Source organism: Chrysemys picta, chromosome 1, assembly GCF_011386835.1.
Source record: "Chrysemys picta bellii isolate R12L10 chromosome 1, ASM1138683v2, whole genome shotgun sequence".
In the NCBI taxonomy this organism is placed as follows: Eukaryota; Metazoa; Chordata; order Testudines; family Emydidae; genus Chrysemys; species Chrysemys picta.
This window is the reverse complement of record NC_088791.1, coordinates 73,757,539-73,778,201: the sequence shown is the minus strand read 5'-3', so window position 1 is coordinate 73,778,201 and position 20,663 is coordinate 73,757,539. Positions and strand designations below refer to the sequence as shown.

General features: G+C 42.2%; 1 protein-coding gene across 8 annotated transcripts in view; it reads right to left on the bottom strand.

The window, feature by feature from the left end:
* The window catches only part of PTPRQ (protein tyrosine phosphatase receptor type Q), a 196,382-nt gene that overhangs the window by 142,000 nt on the left and 33,719 nt on the right, over positions 1–20,663 (bottom strand). For all 8 annotated transcript variants that reach the window (XM_042850788.2, XM_065559792.1, XM_065559816.1 and 5 more), the window contains exons 16-20: positions 18,036–18,201; positions 16,047–16,307; positions 6,385–6,545; positions 5,345–5,456; positions 4,343–4,569 (exon numbers count right to left, since the gene is read on the bottom strand). In XM_042850788.2, coding sequence (XP_042706722.2) covers positions 4,343–4,569; positions 5,345–5,456; positions 6,385–6,545; positions 16,047–16,307; positions 18,036–18,201 — 927 coding nt within the window. The remainder of the gene's footprint in view (positions 1–4,342; positions 4,570–5,344; positions 5,457–6,384; positions 6,546–16,046; positions 16,308–18,035; positions 18,202–20,663) is intronic.

Here is a 20,663-nt window from a genome sequence, read left to right as displayed (position 1 = left end):
AGCACTTTAGTGAGGGCCAGAGTATTTGTGTGTATGCATACATGGTGACAATACTGCAGATTGTGTCCCTTTGTGTGGCGGAGGATAATGCATGACAGTCTTTATAAGGGTGCTAAGAGGATGCCCACGAAAGTGCAGGGGGTCAGAATGGTAAAGTCTGTGGAAGAAGCATCCAGGATAGAGAGGAAAAAATTTCTATAGACTTGTCATGAGTAAACAGACTTGTGAGGAACGTCAGAAAAATGTGAAAGAGCTAGGCAAAGCTATGGCAAAGAAATGGCAGAGAGTAAATGTGCAGTAGTGCACAGAGGAAAGGACCATTCAAACAGCTCTTATACATTGATGGTTTCTAGATTAACTGTAACAACTCAGGAAAATTATCTAGGCATCATTCTGGATAGCTGGGTGGGTGAGCATACAATAGGCTATATTAAGACAGGGAAAGAGAACAGTACTGAACATATAATGATGTTCTATAAATGGATGGTATGTACTCACCTTAAATACTGTGTTCAGTTTTGGTCACCTCATGTCAAAAAGGGTATAGCAGAAATAAAAAGAGTCCAGGAAGGACACTAAATATAATTAGAGGCAAGGAAATACTTCCGTATGAGGAGAGAGTAAAAAGATTAGAACTTTTTAGTTTAGAGAGAAAACAACTGAGATGCTATGACAGAAGTATATAACATTTTGAATAGTAAAGAGGTCAGTTGTGCACACCTCTATATTCTGTTTTATTATAAAAGAAAAATGGAACATCCAATTAACTTGAAAGACAACAAATTAAAAACTGTGTACAAGTAAATGTATACACAATGCATAGTTAAGGTGTGGAACTCACTGCCACAAGATATTATAGAAAAGAGCATCAAAGGATTAGACTTTTATAGGAATCACATAGTTATCATCCCTAGTTAAACTAGTTAGGATGATAATTTATAAGGGATATTATTTATTCTTATGCTTTGAGACATGACAACTACGAAGTTCCAGAAAGAAACTTTCCTGTAGGCATATTATTGTCTAATTATCAATTATGACTGTTTTACACCTTCCAATACTGGCCATTGTCAGAACCAAGATACAACAATGATGGTTGCTCATATACCATGATAAAAGACAGTTACCTGTTCTGTAACTGGCGTTCTTCGAGATGTGTTGCTCATGTATTCCACTATACGTGTGCGTGCTCGCCAAGTGCACCAGTGCCGGAAGTTTTTCCCTTAGCAGTATCCATAGAGGGGGAGCACCGCTGCGACCCCTGGAGTGGCACCGACATAAAGGGGGCTGCATACTCCCCTCACCCTCATTTTCTTCTTGCCAGACAACTCCGACAGAGGGGAAGGAGAGTGGGACGTGGAATACACCTGAGCAACACATCTCAAAGAATGCCAGTTATGGAACAGGTAACTGTCCTTTCTTCTTCGAGTGATTGCTCATGTGTATTCCACTATAGGTGACTCCAAGCTATCCCTGATTGAGGCAGGTAGGAGTTTAAGTGTAAAGATTTAAGGGCTACCCGGGCGGAGCACCGCCCTACCAGACCCGGCGTCATCCCTTGCTTGGGAGACGATCGCATAGTGCGATGAAAAAGTGTGGACAGAGGACCATGTAGCAGCCCTACAGATGTCCTGAATGGGGACATGAGCCACATAGGCCGCTGACAAGGCCTGGGCTCTCGTCGAATGGGCCTTCACAATAGGAAGCGGGGGAACCCCTGCCAGTTCGTAACAGGTGCGAATGCATGAGGTGATCCAGCGGGAGATCCGCTGGGTGGACACCGGTCGTCCCCTCATGCGCTCGGCTGAAGCAATAAAAAGCTGGGGGGACTTCCTAAATGGCCTGGTTCTGTCTAAGTAAAAGGCCAGTGCTCTGCGCACATCTAACATGTGCAGGCGGCGTTCCTCATTAAAGGAATGCGGCTTAGGATAGAGGATTGGAAGGAAAATATCCTGATCCATGTGAAAAGCTGAGACTACCTTCAGCAAAAAGCAGGGTGAGAGTGGAGTTGAACCTTATCCTTATGGAAAACCATATACGGCGGTTCAGAAGTCAGAGCCCTGAGCTCCGAGACCCAGCGGGCTGAGGTGATAGCCACTAGGAATGCCACCTTCCACGACAGGTGGGACCACAAGCACGTGGCTAAAGGCTCAAAGGGAGGCCCTGTAAGGCAGGAGAGCACCAGGTTCAGGTCCCAGAGTAGGACCAGGGGCCTGGCATAAGGGAATGCCCGATCTAATCCTTTCAGAAACCGGGCCGTCATGTGATGCGAGAATACCGACAGGCCCTGCACCAGGGGGTGGAAAGCCGAAATGGCTGCCAGGTGCACCCTGATGAAGGAGGGCGCCAGGCCTTGAGTCCTAAGGGACAGGAGGTAATTGAGGACAAGCTGGATAGGTGCGGAAGAGGGAGAGGAACTTCTATCCCTTGACCACATAGAGAACCTATACCACTTAGCCAGGTAGGTCCGTCGTGTGGAGGGTTTCCTACTTTCCAGCAGGACCCTTCTTACATCCTCAGACAGGGTTGGCTCCAGCATTTCTGCCACCCCAAGCAAAAAAAAAGCCACGATCGCGATCGGCAGCGGCAATTGGGGAAAAAAAAAAAAAAAAAGCCGCGATCGGCAGCGGCAGTTCAGCGGCAGGTCCTTCGCTCCTAGAGGGAGTGAGAGACCTGCCGCCCCCGAATTGCCGCAGGTGCCGCCCCTCTCCCTTGGCCACCCCAAGCACCTGCTTGTTAAGCTGGCGCCTGGAGCTGGCCCTGGCCTCAGAACACCTCCCCTCTTGCTCATTTAACCACGAAGCAGCCACGCTGTCAGATGGAGCGCGGCTAGGTTGGGATGGAGGAGATGACCTTCCTCCTGGGAGAGGAGGTCCGGGCGTAGCGGCAGCCTGTGAGGAGGGGCCGCTAAGAGTTGCAGCAGGGACCCGTACCAATGCTGATGGGCCCAATCCGGGGCTATGAGGATAATCCTCGCCCCGTCTGACTTCACCTTCTGTAGGACCCTGTCTATTAAGGGGAAGGGCGGGAAGGCGTACAACAGGGGCTCCGACCATGGGAGCAGGAATGCATCCGATAGCGCCCCGTCGCCATCTCCCGCTCTGGAGCAGAATCGAGGACACTGTCGATCTTGGGCAGTGCCGAACAGGTCTACCTGGGGAGCACCCCACTGTAGGAAGATCCACAAAAGATCTAGGTCCTCACAAAAATGAGCATTTTCCTCTTGCCACAAATGTTGGCAAGGGAATTGTATATAATTTCAGGCCATTTCACATTTAGTCATTCATTTTTCAGATGTTAAAGAAGATTTTTTGAAAACATATATCAAAATCAAAAGAATGCCTGATCTCAATATACTCAGCCCGCTTATACTGTACCTATGGAAATGCATTTGTTGATTATCAGCACAAATCCAGAAAGCAAGCACACAATTTTAACAACAAGGAAATAGAAGAGTAATGAAGTTAACTTCCATTTTGGAATATATCACAAAGTAAATCATTATGGCTGAAAGAAATTGGGGTAAAGTTTTCAAAAGAACCCAACTGACTTAGGAGCCTGAGTCCCAGTGAAATTCAGTGCCTAAGTCACTATTGAAAATGGGACTTCTCTCTGTCAGAGAAATTTTGACAGAGCCATATTCCATCAGGTCAGTTTTGCCAGAATATTGTTTTGAAAGACAACCGGAAAAAATCAAGCGCCAACAATGTCACATTACAACATTTTCAGAAGGAAGCATTTCAATTTTTCATTTTGAAATATTTTATTTTCTATTATGTACATTCTATATTTATCATAATAAATTTTTTAACGTAAAAATGGAAAGTATATGTTTTGATTTTTGTCAAAACAAAACATTTTCATCAACCCAAAACAATTTCTATTTTTAATTTTCCTCTGTAGAGACTTCAGAAGTTTTGTGGGTTGTTCTGATTCAGAACAAAGCCAGATTTTTAAACCTCAAAATCCTTACAAAACAGAATTTCTGTCCTTCACACAGCTCTTCTCCCAAGTCACTTAGATACTTTTGAAAATTTACCTCTGAGTTACTGATCCACATAATATGTTATGTCAAACAGGATGTTAAAAGAAGAAATCACATTTTAGTGCACTTTGAGATGATAATTATTTTAACGGTTGTTGTAATTAAAGAGAAGTACTGTGGTAAATAAAAAGAACTGGACAGTGTGTTTTACTACACAACTTAACAAGTAATTAGTAGGCTGGTTTGGAGAGTACTATATGTGCCTAAAATAGTTCCATATTCTTTTACTTTAATCTCAGATATTGTATAATACACCCAGAATTCAAAGTACAAAAGCTATGTCATTAATATTGTTACCTTAATTTCATAAGTTGTTCCAGGGTTAAGATTGGTGAGAAGAACTTCCAAACTATCTGGTTTTGTTGTTACTTGGGTATAAGTTGTTTGCATCCATGGGCAGACCTCCTTATATTTAACAATATAGGATATAATCCTCCCATTTGGATGTGGTGGTACATTCCAAGAGAGCAGAATTCCTGCAGATCCTACTTTTTCACCGGCAAGGAACACCGGGGGTCCTGGATCTGCAAAAAGAACATTCTTCAACTAAATTATCAGATAACAATTCATATATCTTCACAGTTAATGCATACAAATAAAAGCATTTTTCAGCATAGACTTCTGAAGTGCCTAAAGACTAATGTGCTCGTAAATATGAAGCTTTTTTCCCCCTAGAACAGTATTTCAAAAGCTGATTAAATGCTTTTTTGGAACACCAGGAACATTCTTTTATAAGAATGTAAAAAATGGAATGCTCAAAATCTTCACAGACAAAATAGCGTTTGATGCCAGATATTTTGCCAGTTTTAAGAGATATTTTTATAGCTTGTTCAGTTTCAGGATTCTTCACCTAAAACTACATAGAAATCTGTGCCACTGTTTTAGGAAATGTATTTGCTACTAGTATACTTTTTTAAAGAAATCATATCAAATGAAGATGTCTATATGTATAGTTTGAAATGTGTAAAATACATAATATACAAATAAGAGCAAATACTTCCATAACTATCCATTAGGATTAATAAAACTTTCAATCACAACCATATTCTCCTTAAAAACTATTTTTAAAGGAACTTCAATTTTCTTCTAGCCTACTCAGCAGATATACATGATGATGGTTTAAAGACAACAAATAACTGTCTAATATTTTCAGGCAAAAATAGCACTACCGGGTTCAAACTCATTACTGACTGTAACCTATAAAGAAATATTGTACCTATTTTAAGCAGCAAATCAAGCAATTATTTACCAGGAATGGGCAAAATGTGATAAGTCATAATTAACTCATAATTAACTCACAGGTTACGTTAGTTGTCACTGTTCTACTGACTGGTGAACTGTATGCTGAAGAAGAAACTGAAGAAACTGTCACATTATATGTTGTTCCAGGAGTAACGCTAGAAAAATCAGCCTAAAATATCAAATTAATCCATATAAGTCTTTTGCCAAGATAAGTACAAACAGATAATACAATTTTAAACATGATATAAGGTGACATGACATAATACACATTACAGCAATAAAAACACTACATCACATATGTTTGCTGCAATATAGCATTTTGTAATTGTATTTAAGTTATCCACCATAAGACTTGAATAACATACAATATTAAAAAAACAACAAAATTAACAGTAAAAAAAAATTCTGTAAAAAAAAAATTGTCTATCATAGGGTACCATCATGGTAATATTTAAGTGCATGTGAAGCATTAGAAAGTCCTGCTCTTCTGAGGGAAGAAATAAAAAATATTATAAAGATCCCTGAAAAATTTTCAAGTTTCCAACATCTATCCATCTTATCTTTTGAAATAAACATCACACGCCTTAATAGTAAGTATTTATATAAAATACCTGTGTCTCTGCAGTTCCAATTAAAAACAAAAGCAAAAGAACCAGAAACGTCATTATTATTATAATATTTTTTCAAACAGTAGAATCAAAACGTGCTCCTACTTCTTTTTGATGGCTTAACAGGGAAATGTTGCCTGCATTAATGATTTAAGGCTAGATCTTCTTGGCAAGTACACAATTAATGAGCCTGTATTACTCAATAGCTCTGCCCTTCCTTTGTTAAACTATTCATGAACTCTTGGATGACTGGCTGTAGGTTTATAGTAGATGTAAAAAAAAAAGTATTATAACCGTTGTTAAGGTAACAAACCACAGATGTTGAAATTTCCTCTCACAAATTTGGCATTAGTACTTTTGTATTCTAATCTATGTTAAAAAGCTAAAAGAAGCAAGCTTCATGGTTGGTCAGTTCTGCAAAGAATTTTCCCATCAGCACATTGCATAAACAAAAGTTGGCCATCCAAGTACTATAATAAAAACACATACCCGATACTCCCCACCTCCAAGATCTAGGATAGTAATAAAGCCATGACCAGGAATAAGATCCACATGAAACCTTTCCACACGTCCATAAGGTAGTCTCCAATTCAGCGAGAAGGAATGTGATGAAACATTGAAGGCTTTAAGACCCTCTGGCTTTGCAGGTTCTGAAAGTGAATTACAAATTAAGAACAGATTAACCCAAACAAGGCTATATGTGAAGGTAATTTCAACAAAAGTATATTACTGGTTACAAAAGATAATAAACATTATCCGTCCCTGTCATTGGAGGTTTTTAAGACAAACGTCTGTCAAGGATGGTCTAGATACACTTGGTCCTGCTTCAGCACGGGGGGCTGGACTAGATGATCTATGGAGGTCCCTTTCAGCCCTACATTTCTCTGATTCTATAAAGATGTCCATGTAGAGGCCTGATCCTGCCCCCACTGCAATCAATGGCAGAACACCTGCTGAATTCAGTGAGAGCATGATTAGGGTCTATCATTTTATTAAAATCATTAAAGAACTCAAAGGGCCCAATCCTATAGTACTCACTCAAGCAAAACTCTCATTGACTTTAGTGGTATATGGCCCAAAATCCCCAAACAGCTTTTTGTCCCAGTTCATTGTTAAAATATATGAATGGCACATTATTAAGGCCCTGTTTCAGCACTCAATCTCTATTCAGCAAGCACTAATGCATGTGCTTAACTTTATATGTGTGCTTAAGTCCCAACAACTACCTCAAAGTTAAATTCAAGCCAGTTCTATGTGGCTTCCTGAATAAGGATGAATGTAAGCATGTGTTTAAATGCTTTGCTGAATTGGGGGCAAAGGGCTCATCCAGCAAAGTTGCTTAACCTTACACAGGCTGAAAATGGATAGATAGATAGATAGTGAAGTAATATTCTGAGAACATAGTCTGATCATGAAGAGGGAGTAGGTAAATGTTTAAATGTCTCTGCTGGAATGAACCCTAAAAGGAGCACTGTCACTGGAGCTCTGAAATAGCCATATTTCACATTTTGTTCTGCTTCTTATCATAAAGTTAATATTTCTTTATAACTCTTCAAATACTGGGGAGTCAAATAACGGCAGGCAGTTCTGTTTGTTTCAGTTAAGCCCCCAAAATCTGGATGTTTCATTCAAATGTATCTTCTCCCTACATCGCCTCTTCTTTTACTGCACCTGGGTCTCCCTCTCCACTCCCTTCTTGACATTGTGTTTCACCTTCACTCCCTTCCTTCTTTTCCTCCCTCTGTCTCATATTTAAATCATTCTTTGCTCCCCTTCAGACTCAAAGCTGAATCAGTCAGTTTTCTTTAGCAGGTCATTAAGAGTCATCCTCCTACTTGATAAAAGAAGTGCTCTCGCCCATGTGCATCCCTCTGCATTTCTCCTCCTCTTCTTTCTGTAATCTTGGAGTATCCTCAACTGAAAGATCTCCTTTGCACATGTCACAGAGCAAGTCCACTCACTAGCACCTTCACACATGTGCCACTGCCCTAGCACTCATTCTGCTGAATCACTCATTCATAGTTGCTCAATTAGAGCAACTCCCCCCCTTCCAGGCCTCCCAGTATCGCTCATATCCCAACTCCATGCTGTGCAGAGTGCTACATCCAGGGCCGGCTCCATGGTTTTTGCCGCCCCAAGCAGCCCCTCACCCCCCCTCACCCCCAAAAAAGCTGCGATTGCGATCTGCGGCACTTCAGCGGGAGGTCCTTCACTCCGAGCAGGAGTGAGGGACCCTCTGCCAAATTGCAGCCGAATAGCTGGATGTGCCGCCCCCCTCTGGAGTGGCTGCCCCAAGCACCTGCTTGCTAAGCTGTTGCCTGGAGCCAGCCCTGGCTACATCATGCCACATCACCCACTCCAACATATCACATTACTCCTTTCACAAAAGATCTCCACTGATTCCTCATCCACCACAAAATTACTCTTATAACCTTCAATGCCCACCATGATCACAGCCCCTCTCATTCTCCTTACCCATTTCCCTGTGCTCTGTCAATTCTGTCCTTGTCTCAGGTCCTATTCCCCTTTTTCTCCTCTGTTGAAGACTATACTTTTGTTCCTGCCATGCTCAATATCTAGAACCTTCTACCCATTCTTCTTTGCCTCACAGAGTCTCCAAATGGAGGTCAAAATACTGCGGACAGCGAGCTCCCAACCATTTTCCCACACTATCGCTTTTGCTATTCATGTATCTCCTGTCCTTTGTCACCATTATCTACTGTCCCAAAGTCCTATGATATGTATATTCTCATTACAACAGTGAGGCATTTGGAGAGACCGTAGCTATAGATTTTATTGTATTGTAATGACCAAGAAGGCACTGATCAAAGTGCAATTTCTAGTACAAAAACCTCTCCCTGTATTTTGTGAAAATCCAAATAGGAACCCTGTGTGCAGAGAACTTGCAAATTCTGTCTGTGTTCAATTGAGCCACACAAGTCCCTTATTACTAGTATCAGTTGCACTAGACACAGGGGGATTGATTATGGTTCCCAATACAGCTTCTTTCCACCCCTGTGGTAGTGTACATGGATCATGTGTCCAGCACAGACTGAGCTGACCAACTGGTCCCCATCACAAATCCCTGTATAGAGAGCATGCTGGGTGTGAGGCAGGAGTAGGTGTGGAGTGCTATAGAGATTCTGGGCTGTTGCAAAGCCCAAAGGCAACCTGGGGAGGCTGCCTAAGGTTAGTTCTGGCCAGTGCAGCAGCCAGAATCCAAAGGGTGCAATGATGGCATGAAGCCATCTTTGCTCTCCACCCCGGGCTGGGAATCTTAGGAGAAAAGCATGGAATTCAGCCCTAAAATTCCAATTTGAAAATGAAAGTGTTGTTGCCTTAACTGAAAGCTTCCATGGCATTCTTTACAAATGTAGCCCTAGTGGTAATCTCAGTAATAGATAAATAAATCATATTAACACTAATGGGATTTAGAAAAAGGGGTAGAGCTCAACAGCAGTTTTGCATTCGTAAGGAATATGTGGCAGTGCTCTATGATCCAAATCTAGACTCCAGTGCCTGACTCATTTAGACATGTTGAATGCTAGACAGATGCATACAGTGGACAGGGGAACTCTCCCCTTTCCAGGTCATGCAGTAGTTGCAGAGCCACTTCACAGAGGCTATTCTAGTTTTCTCAGCAGATATTTTACAACTAATGTGGTGGACTAAACTCCTACTTCCTACACACTGATGCAAAGAGAAGTCAGGACCTAGGCTCCCTCATACAGAGGGAATGCACTCTTTACATGCCCTCCTGTCCCACACATACACACAACCTGCCTCTTCTCCTTTCTCTTGCAAAACAAATCTGCAATGGTCACACTCCAGAGGACCTGTGGATGGCCATGGAGCAGGGGGCTAGATTTGCCCTTGAATGAATAACTCTCTATATGTCAATATAAGTCCATACCTTGAAGAATTATCTGATGTGTTGATTTTCCTTTATTGAAAGAAAATCAACACTGATCACAGAAAATTATTACAGATTGTATAAACAAATTCACCTTTGCTTGCCTCTCTTTTATCCATTGGCTTAACCTACTGGCCTACTTTCCCTGCTCCCTAAGTTAGCCAATAGGAAGTACAGTTAGGGTCCAAAGTCCGGGCATCTATCTTTCCTTGGAATTCATAGCTGTGAACCCTCTCTTGGAGCTAGAATGTGGGACACGCAGATTCAGTTCCTCCTTCTGCCTAATGTAGAGCTGTGATTTGAACTTCAGTTTCCTACATCTTAGATGAGTGCCCTGACCAGTGGGCTATAGAATCAATCTCAAGTTCTCTCTGGTCCAATGCATATTTAATTATTTGTACATAGTGCAGTGGCTTCAAAAGGAATGAATGTGAGTGCTCCACCTCACTATCCCATAGTCCAATGGTTAGAGCATTCACCTGAGGGGTGGAAATCCCAAGTTCAAATCTCTGCCCTGTATTAGGTGTGCTCTGAGATATCTACTGGATCAAGCCCTTCAGGCAAAAGAGCTGGGGGAATGCACTGTTTGAGTATCCTGCTGGTGCTTAATATGTGAAATATGCAACCAGGTGCCTAGATTGAGGCAGCTGTGTGTATGACCACTGTCAAAAACTTAGGCCTATAGGGATTTTAGGCACTTCCAGGATTCAGCAGCAGCTAAGCATGGGTTTCGAAGATTTAGACAGTGATGTCTAAATGTTCGATTTAGGCACCTAATGTGGCAGTTGGATGCCGAAGTCCTTTTGTTTATCTGGCTCATGAGTAACTTTCCACATAAAAGTGGTCTCTTTGAATGCAGGGGGACTACTCACATGCCTAAAAGCTACTCACGTGCCTAAGGGTTTGCGGAATTGGGGCTTCTGTTTGGAAAAACAATAAGCCGTGTCATCATCCTAACCTAAACCTCCTATTGATTAATGTAAAAAAGTCATAGGTTAATAAAAGCTATTAAATACTTTTCTGACTATGCATAGATTGAACATTACAAGAAACATAACTGGCAAATGGTTACACAGAACAGAAACAGAACTCTGAGACCACATATGGACCACGTATGCGAATCAGATTTGTGGGCAGAAACTTTCATATAAGTAAGAGACACTTCTAGGCCAGTAGGTTAACCAGTGGATAAAAGAGAGGCAAGCAAAGGTGAATTTGTTTACACAATCTGTAATAATTTTCTTCAATAAAGGAAAATCAACACATCAGATAATTCTTCAAGGTATGTCTACACTACAATTAAAAACCTGTGGCTGGCCCATGCCAGCTGACTCAGGCTCGCAGGGCTCGGCCTAAGGGGCTATTTAATTGTGATTTTGGCGATCTGGCTCAGGCTGGGGCGCAGGCTCTAGGATCCTGTGAAGTGAGAGGGTCCCAGAAATCACCTCAGCTGCTAGCAGAGGACCTCACCCTCCCTGATTGAGCTATCCTCGTTATCTCCAGACTGATTCTGGCCTGCATATTTATACCTGCCTCTGGAAATTTCCATTACATGCGTCTGACGAAGTGGGTATTCACCCACGAAAGCTTATGCTCCAATACATCTGTTAGTCTTAAAGGTGCCACAGGACTCTCACATACTTAAGTGTTTGCAGGATCAGGGCTGTCAAATGCTTTCTACCTTCCCCTTTTACCATTGGTAGGCTTCCATCACATCATATTACATCTGGCTAAAAAGCTGGGACAATTTATGTATTGCTGTGCAAATGGAGTAATTAATTATAAGAGTAATTAATTATACCTAAGAGTAATCAAATCAAAATTAGGAGTATATCAAATAAATCAGAAGTACCTTGAAACTGTGAATTTTGAAAATTCCTGTCTCAGTTCTCTGATCACAATCTAGCTTGTTACAGCCAAAGAGATAAAGAATGAGACAGTTACTATATCCTGCCATCAGCTGTCAGATGAATAATTACCGTGAGACATGATTGCCTTGTACTGACCCTCTGAATACAAATTTCTCCCATCTATGCACAAGAATTGCATAAGGGCCTTTTTTCATGTTCTTATCAACAAATGTTCAATTTTAGTACTTTAATACTCAAAAATTAAAATGGAATATCATTTAAATGCTGCATATGGAAGTTTATCAGATGATTGCATTAGAATCAGTTACAGTAAAATTAATATCAAATTCCTTCCCAATGATTATTCCAAACTACTGGTAAAGAACGAAAACAGAGATTATAACCTGTTGTGTAAAAAAACAAAGTATACTTCCCCCAAAAGACCAAAAATAGCAAAATGGAAAGCCTGATTTGGACAAGAGCGAAACCAGAAAGGTTCTATAAGTTTCTGGTTATCACACAAACAATATGAAGCTGTAAGGTACTCCTCTTTATTGGACTAAATAAAAATACAATGGACACGCTTTTGAAAATCATGTTCTTTTCATTAGTGCATGGAAAACTGAGAAATGCAGAGCAACAGATACTCTGCAGTGTGTTAATTCAGCGCTCATAATTAAATCAAGAGTACACAGAACAAAAGGCGACCCGAGAGGGAAAAAAATCAGGAAGATGTCTGGACTGGAACTTCTCTCCTTAAAAACTCTGCCTGGATTACAGTAACAGGGAAGACTACCATGGGCACCAATCCAACACATATATGTTTAACTTTACCCACTAACTTCAGTGGGATAACTCACAGTGCATAAAATTAAGCATGGCCCTAAGGTGCAGGATCAGGACACAGTGTGTAAGAAAATCAAATTACAGATTAAAATTTGTATTTTTCAAAACCTACAAAAAGTAACATAACTGATCCACTCAGGGAGTCACTGTGAGTGCTATGGGACACCAGCCCACAGGTGATAGGGTACTGGGGTACCACATGCTCAGAAGCAAGTGTTCTGGGTGCTCCAAGCACAAGGCCCTTCAGGCACTAGCCCTCAGTGGGTTCCCATAAACCAGGGGTCGGCAACCTTTCAGAAGTGGTGTGCCGAGTCATTTATTCACTCTAATTTAAGGTTTTGTGTGCCGGTAATACATTTTTAATGTTTTTAGAAGGTCTCTTTCTATAAGTCTATAATATATAACTAAACTATTGTTGTATCTAAAGTAAATAAAGTTTTTAAATGTTTAATAAGCTTCATTTAAAATTAAATTAACATGCAGAGCCCCCCGGACCAATGGCCAGGACCTGGGCAGTGTGAGTGCTGCTGGAAATCAGCTCATGTGCCGCCTTTGGCATGCGTGCCATAGGTAGATGACCCATGCTATAAACACTCTCAGTGTCTGATGAGTAACAAAAGATTGCTGTATTAGAGCTGCCAGAAATAAACAGTGAAATGATCGTGGGGCAAAACTTAAAAGACAAACACAAGATGATAAAAACATAAGAAAATAAGAACGGCCATACTGGGTCAGACCAAAGGTCCATCTAGCCCAGTATCCTGTCTTCCAACAGTGGCCAAAGCAAGTGCCCCAGAGGGAATGAACAGAACAGGTAATCATCAAGTAATCCATTCCCTGTCACCCATTCCCAGCTTCTGGCAAACAGAAGCTAGGGACACCATCCCTGCCCATCCTGGTTAATAGCCATTGATGGACCTCCATCAATTTATCTAGTTCTTTTTTTAACCCTATAGTTATAGTCTTGGCCTTCACAACATCCTCTGGCAAGGAGTTCCACAGATTGACTGTGTGTTCTGTGAAAAAATACTTACTTTTGTTTGTTTTAAACCTGTTGCCTATTAATTTCATTTGGTGGCCCCTAGTTCTTGTGTTATGAGAAAGAGTAAATAACACTTCCTTATTTATTTTCTCCACACCAGTCGTGATTTTATAGACCTCAATCATATCTCCCCTTAGTCATCTCTTTTCCAAGCTGAAAAGTCCCGGTTTTATTAATCTCTCCTCTTACGGCAGCCATTCCATACCCCTAATTATTTTTGTTGCCCTTTTCTGCACCTTTTCCAATTCCAATATATCTTTGTTAAGATGGAATGACCACATCTGCATGCAGTATTCAAGATGTGGACGTACCATGGATTTATATAGAGGCAATATGATATTTTCTGTCTTATTATCAACACAACAGGTTCCAATTCAGCCCCTAAGTAGGGTGACCACCTGTCTCTAATTGGGTGTGACAGTCCTGAAACGCAGAGTTCAAGTCCCGGCCCCAGGCTGAATGACTCCAGGACAGCATTTGTCCAGGATTCCCTGCAGCACTGCTGCGCGCCTACCCAAGGCTCAAGGGCAGAGCCAGCCTCTTCCCAATGTGGAGGAGGTGTATGAGCTGGGCCTTAGCCCCTCTTCACCACAAGGCTCCGCCCCTGCTCCTCCTTTTCCCCCCAAGGCCCCACTCCTGGCCAGGCCAGAAGCCAGAGCCGGGCCGTGGTAAGTGCCGTTCAGAGAGTCCGGACTGCTGTGGGGAGTCTTGGACCCTCCACCTGTCCTGAGCGGCTCACCCCAGGGGGTGGGGACATGGGCCAGAGGCTGCTCTCGGGCACCCTGGCCTCCTTCCCAGGGCAGGTGGAAGGTCCGGGGCTCCCCATTGTGGCATGGGCTTCCTGGCAGCTCTTAACACTGCCCAGCTCCAACTTCTGGCCTGACCAGAGGGCGGGGCCTCAGAGGGAAGAGGAGGAGCAGAAGACAGGGCCACAGAAGGGGGACACTTAGGGTGACCAGACAGCAAATGTGAAAAATCGGGATGGGGTCGGGGGTAATAGGACGTGTGTCCTATTTTTGCATTTTGAAAAGGTGGTCACCGTACCCCTACGGGCAGTCCATTACTGGAGTCTGACGATGGGGCTCCTAAGGTCTTGTGCCAGGGATACTCACTCCAGGCCAGCCTTCTCCTGGATGCCTTCATGTCCCTGGCCTGCAAATCCCCCAGCCAGAGCCCAATCCTTTTATCTGGCACATGTAGTCTCATTATAGCCTGTAACCACGCCCCCTAACTTGGTTTGTAAGCTACTCCTGGCTATCTATGAGCCATTGCCATGGCCTCCTGGCCAGCAATATGTTGCTTCCCAACCTCACCCTCTGCCCTTCAGACCCAGGTATTACACTGCATGGCCTTCTCTCCCCAGCCAGCTCCCCTCTGACTCAGCCTATTGTCACTACTTTTTGCTATTACTCCCAGGATGGAGAATTACCCTTTCTATTGATGCTAAACAATCACAGAGTATTTGCTTTTTTATGAGGGAGGGTCTAAATTCCAAATCTATTTCTTTAAACTGGTATTTTAGCCCAACTATTATTTGTTCATATAGTTCATACATAGGGTCTGCCATTTTAGCAGTAAACATTACTTTGATTTGATTTTATCCTTAAGAGCACTCAGATATCCTTGCCTGACAAGTGCTATATAAATGCAAATCACATGATATTGTCATAAGATGAGAAATCAAATTATCATGATTTGTGAAACATCATTATGGTCCAGCAGCATGTAATGAAAGCAGTTTTCATAGTGCCAGCATTTTTGTTTTGTTTTTTTCATATTTACAGATGAACTCAGCATCTTCCTGACTAGTGGCATGTTCTGAAGTAAGAAAAGGGCATTTCTTTTTCGTTTGTTTGGATATATTTGATTTGAATTAAAGAAACCTCTTTAAGGCCATTATCTTTCTCTATAATCTGTGATTAATGAGATTCCTACAAGAACCTATCAATTTAAGATCTTTATTTTCTGAGTGTTTATGTGAAAAGCTCTTAAATAAGGTGTGTGCAGTATTTCTTTTACTAAAGCTCAGCTTAAAATGAGAGATGCTCCAATTGGATTGATTAAAATAAAAAACCATTTAAAGTAGCAGGGTGCTGGATATTGACCCCTTACAAGCATAATGACCCTATAACTGTCCAGGAGAGGGCTGGACAGTGCAGAACACATGTTTTGCGGGAAATTCAAGACTGGGAGTGTGTTGAGGTCACCCTGCAGGTAGTAATCAAGGCTGCTCAAAGCCAGAGTGTGGCTGGTGTGTTGCCAACAGGTTGCTGGGGTCAGAGTTGCTGGATCAGGATTATAGCTATAAACAAACACTCAAGGTATGACCTGCTTGCTATTTGTGAGCAGCCCAGGTTGGGAGCTACAACAGCAAAGCATTGTGAGGCACACAAGGTTGCAGGGCAGGTGGTGACACAACCCCTCACTGGTCTGAATTATACCCAGAATGTGATGCCTATCCACTTGCAAGAATGAAGAGAAAGAGAGAAAATGTACAAACCTGTAACAATTTCAATGAACGCAATAGCTCCTTCAACATAACCTCTGACTCTTTGCAATGTGAAATTATAAATGCCGCCAGCAGTCAGTCCTGTAACTGTGTAGTCATTCAGCACTCCCAAAATACTATATTCTTTCCTGAATGTACTGTTTGATATAGATACTGTATAATGGGTGAAGTTGGTCCTGGTTGGATTCCACATGAGTGTGGCAGAGCCAGTATTTGCCTTTTTTAACATTAGACCACATATCCCAGCTGGTTCTACATTTTTAAAGAAAAAAGATAAATAAGATAGACAGATATATTAGACTGACAAAGAAAATAAATTATAAATAATTAATTTAAATAGACTTTATCATATTCAACTAAAAGTTACACCAATCTGCAAAAATAAGGAGTTTTAATGTGAATGTTTTGAGGTTTCCTAATATTATGAAATATAAAGCTTTTCAGGAGATTTTCTGGTCACAGATGCAGAATAGCCAGTACAGTTCTGCTACCTGGAGAAAGAAGGCAGGATTTGGGAAGCAAGTACAGTGGCTATGCACCCTATGTACATAATACAGCTAGTCAGAGTTGCAGAGACATGAGAATTGAGCCCTTCATAAATAACATTAATGATCCTATTCACAGAAATGTAAAGTTTACAAAAATATCATGGACAATACTATTTTATAAGTGAGGAATTAAGTCACTAAATATTTCATATATTCACTTAAAAGTCAACACATCTAACTATCCAGGGTCAATGATAAAAGTTACTAAAAAAAGACTTTTTGTACTTATAATAGTGTTTCTAAAATGACATTATTTTTAATTAATAATTAATAACTAATAATTAATAGTGTTTTCTTTAACATATGTGCCTTGTTACAATTTGAAGGAAAATGCTTCTCAGGTTTCCCTAACGGTGCACATTACAGAAATGTTAATTAAGATTGCATGCAGTCTCCTGAAATCTTGTTAATTAATGCAACATTTTTCTGTGAAAATTGGCAGGGCTTACCATTAAGAGCAAGGAAAACCCTATTCACAGTTACATCTTTGCCCAGCTACATATTGGATTGACCCTCAATACTCATGAGAATATTTGGCCAAAGATGGACTTTTCAAATAGGGGAAGATGCTTACTCCCTCTGCCTGGGATGCATTTTGCATCAATAAGAATCTGCAGGGCTGGGGCTGGCTATCCTGTGAGTAACTGGCTGAGTAGGTTCACTGTGCTTGCAGAGCAAGCTCACTAAATTTCTCAATGGTTAAGGAGTTTGGGACCAAATAAACCATAGGAAACCACAAAATAAGAGGAGGGAAGGGCTGAGAGATGTGTATATGAGTTTGGTGGTTGATTTATTTTTTCCAGAATCTGACGTAAATCTATTTCTCCATGACTCCTCCCCAAACATCCCCTACTCTTTCCATGCTATTCTCTGGTAGCACTACTGCCAATGCAATGGAACTTCTTCAACTTGGTGTTTACTTTTTGTACCTGCTGAGTATTTGGAGCACAATTTGTCTACTCTGTCATGCTTTCTAGCACAGTCAAGCACAAGAGTTTCTTCTCCTGAGTAGGCTGCAGCCTCTGTACCAGAGCAATCCTCCAGTTTAGTATCTCTATTTTGCAGGAATTTTAAGAAACGCTGAAACACTTGAAAGTAAAGTGTAAGATCATATTAAAAGCATTAGGATCTGTTCTTGGAACACTCAGTGGAGATGGCACATCTAGAGCTGGAAGTTTGTTGCTTCATGTAGCTACATCTCTTCCTTTAATGCTGTATCTGTAATTGAACCCACAGCTCTTGAGTTTTAACCCAGCGACTAAACATAAGACCTTCCTCTGGATTACCAGTGCAACTAGGAGCTGAATGTAGCCCATAGCCTTCACTTTACCGCACTATTCTTTTGTAACCACATATATTCATTACAACTAGCCTGTTTATTTTGCCACTTTAAAAGAAACCAACTTAGAAAAACTATAAGGTGTTTTCTCACTTGTGGTGACTTTTTTCTCCACAGCCATGCTGGAATCCAAGCCTTTAATTGTCTTTAATTGAAACAAGTAGTCCATTCCAGGGGTCAGATTTTTCACTGCAGCTCTGCTGCCATACACAGTTGTTGTACGTAGTGTTTCACTGTTTGTTATCAAACAATAGGAAAGCTACAGAAGAAAAATACATTTTAATATCAAATTCTTTCACCTCACTGTAGTAATGTTCAGAGATGCCAGCTAATTGCTCATAGTGAAAATGTATTTATAATAGCCAAATATTGCAAAGACAGAAAATCTTTTTCAGAGATTAATACTAAAGTTCACAAGTTTTGTAACACTTTCCACAAAAATCTGTAATAAATTAGGGTAATTAAAAGAGGCAGCCTAGACTAGTGGACCCAGCACAAACTGGGAGTCAGGAGCCCTGGATTCTAGTCCCAGCTCAGCCACTGACCTAGTCTGCTTCACTGGGCAGTTACCTCACTTCTCTGTGCTTTTAGTTCCCCTCTCACTCTTGTCACTTTAGTTCATAAGTGCTTCAGGGCAGGACTGTCTATCAGTGTGTGTTTATACAGTGCCTAGCACAATGGGTACGTCTACATGGCACACAAAGTCCTAGCTCTGACTCAGGTTTGAGCCCAAGCCCCTTTTCTACCCACCCACGAATCAGTCTGACTTGAGTCAGCAAGGACTCAGGATCCAGGTCCTAGGACCCTGCTAGAGGGGAAGGTCAGAGCTCAAATTCCACGGTGACTCAGGTCCAAGCCCTGTCATCTTGCAATGTGGACACAGGTCAAGCTGCAGACCTGAATCAGAAGGTCTGCATAGTGCAGTATGGAGGCGTTAGCACAGCTGTGAGACCCAAGACCAGCAATTGTAAACCTAGGTTTACAATGTAGTAAGGACACTCAAGCATGGGTTTACAAACACTGAGTTCACAAGCCCAGGGCTTAGTGTGTAGCGTAGATATCCCCTATGAGGCCCTAATCTCAGCTGAGACCTCTAAGGGTATGTCTACACTGCAATGTAAGCCCAGAGTTAGTGGGACTCAAGTCAGCTGGCCCATGTTAGGAACTCCTGGACTTGAGCATCTATGTTGTATTTTAACCCTAGGTTAAGAATTTTCTGACCAGTGCTCGAACCTAGGGCTCTGGCATTCACATTGCAGTGCAGACCTGAGTCAAAGTAACCCTATACCTAGTGCCCCCTTCCACCTCTCCAAAATGTGGCTGTTCTAGACCTAGGAACATGGTGCACTGTGGGAAAACTTTACAGCCCACCCAGCACATTATCAGGAAGCAGCTCGCTTTGCAAAAGGCTTGATCAGTTTGCTCTCTGATGCAAACTCAAGAGGGTCTCTGACAGTGTGTTTGCAGATGGGTGATCCAAACACAATGGGTTAATGCTGATCTGAGTTACTGCCATTTGCCAAGAGGTTGGGGGAGGCTTCTGTTTTCAATAGAGTGGATTGCAGATTGTTGGGATAGAGAGGACAAAAGAAGTTGTCCCATGGAATTTTGGGTTACAGTAGAACCTCAGAGTTACAAATACATCACTCAAACACACACCTCATTTGGAACTGGAAGTACGCAATCAGGCAGCAGAGAGCCAAAAAAAGCTAATACTATACAGTACTGTGTTAAACATAAGCTACTTAAAAAAGGGAAAGTTTTAAAAAAGATTTGACAAGGTAAGGAAACTGTTTCTGTGCTTGTTTCTTTAAATTAAGATGGTTAAAAGCAGCATTTTTCTTCTGCATAGTAAAGTTTCAAAGCTATATTAAGTCAATGTTCAGTTGTAAACTTTTGAAAGAACAACCATAACATTTCGTTCAGAGTTGCAAACATTTCAGAGTCAGGAACAGCCTCCATTCCCGAGGTGTTTGTAACTCTGAAGTTCTACTGTACTTCCAGATGACTCCTAGGACCTGAGTCACGTGGGGCTGTGGCTACATTGCAAAGCAATAGGGCTTGGACCCTAGGTCTCGTACTACTCAAATTTGGAACCTCCAGCCCAGCAGGATCCTGGGACCCTTGGTCTGAACACTGGGTGTGACGAAGTGGGGGTTTTTCTTGTTTTCTGTGGGGTTTCAATGGTTTGCATGTGGAGGGGGTGGGACTCAGTTTCCCTGGGTGTTACCAGTTTAATGAGGTGAGGGGAGAGGGAGTTTGTTGTTGCAGAGGACCGGAGAGGGAACTTGGGACCCCAGCCAAAGGCCTGGAGGATGGATACCCCAGCGACCGGTGACCTGGCGACGCGGAGACCCAGCTCAGGAGTTGCAGCCAGTTCTGGCCCGTGGGAGGACAATGGGCTGCAGAGAGAGGACCCAGTGACCTAACCAGCCGGTTCCAGCCAGAGGACAGAAGCGAGGAGAGGAGGCCCCAGTTTACGACCCTGTTTACCTGGAGAGAAGATAATGGACAGAGGTGGGATTTGGGGCCGGGGATAGCAGATGCCCAGCGGGGAGCAGGGGGGCTCTGGGCTGGAGAGGGGGAGCAGGCAGAGCCCACCTGGATGCAGGGAGACAGGGGTGTGCTGGGCTGAGGGAGGCCAGGCCTGAGGCCCTGAGAGTTTCCTGTGCTGTGTTCAACTCTCAATAAACCCTCCTGTTTTATGCTGGCTAAGAGTCA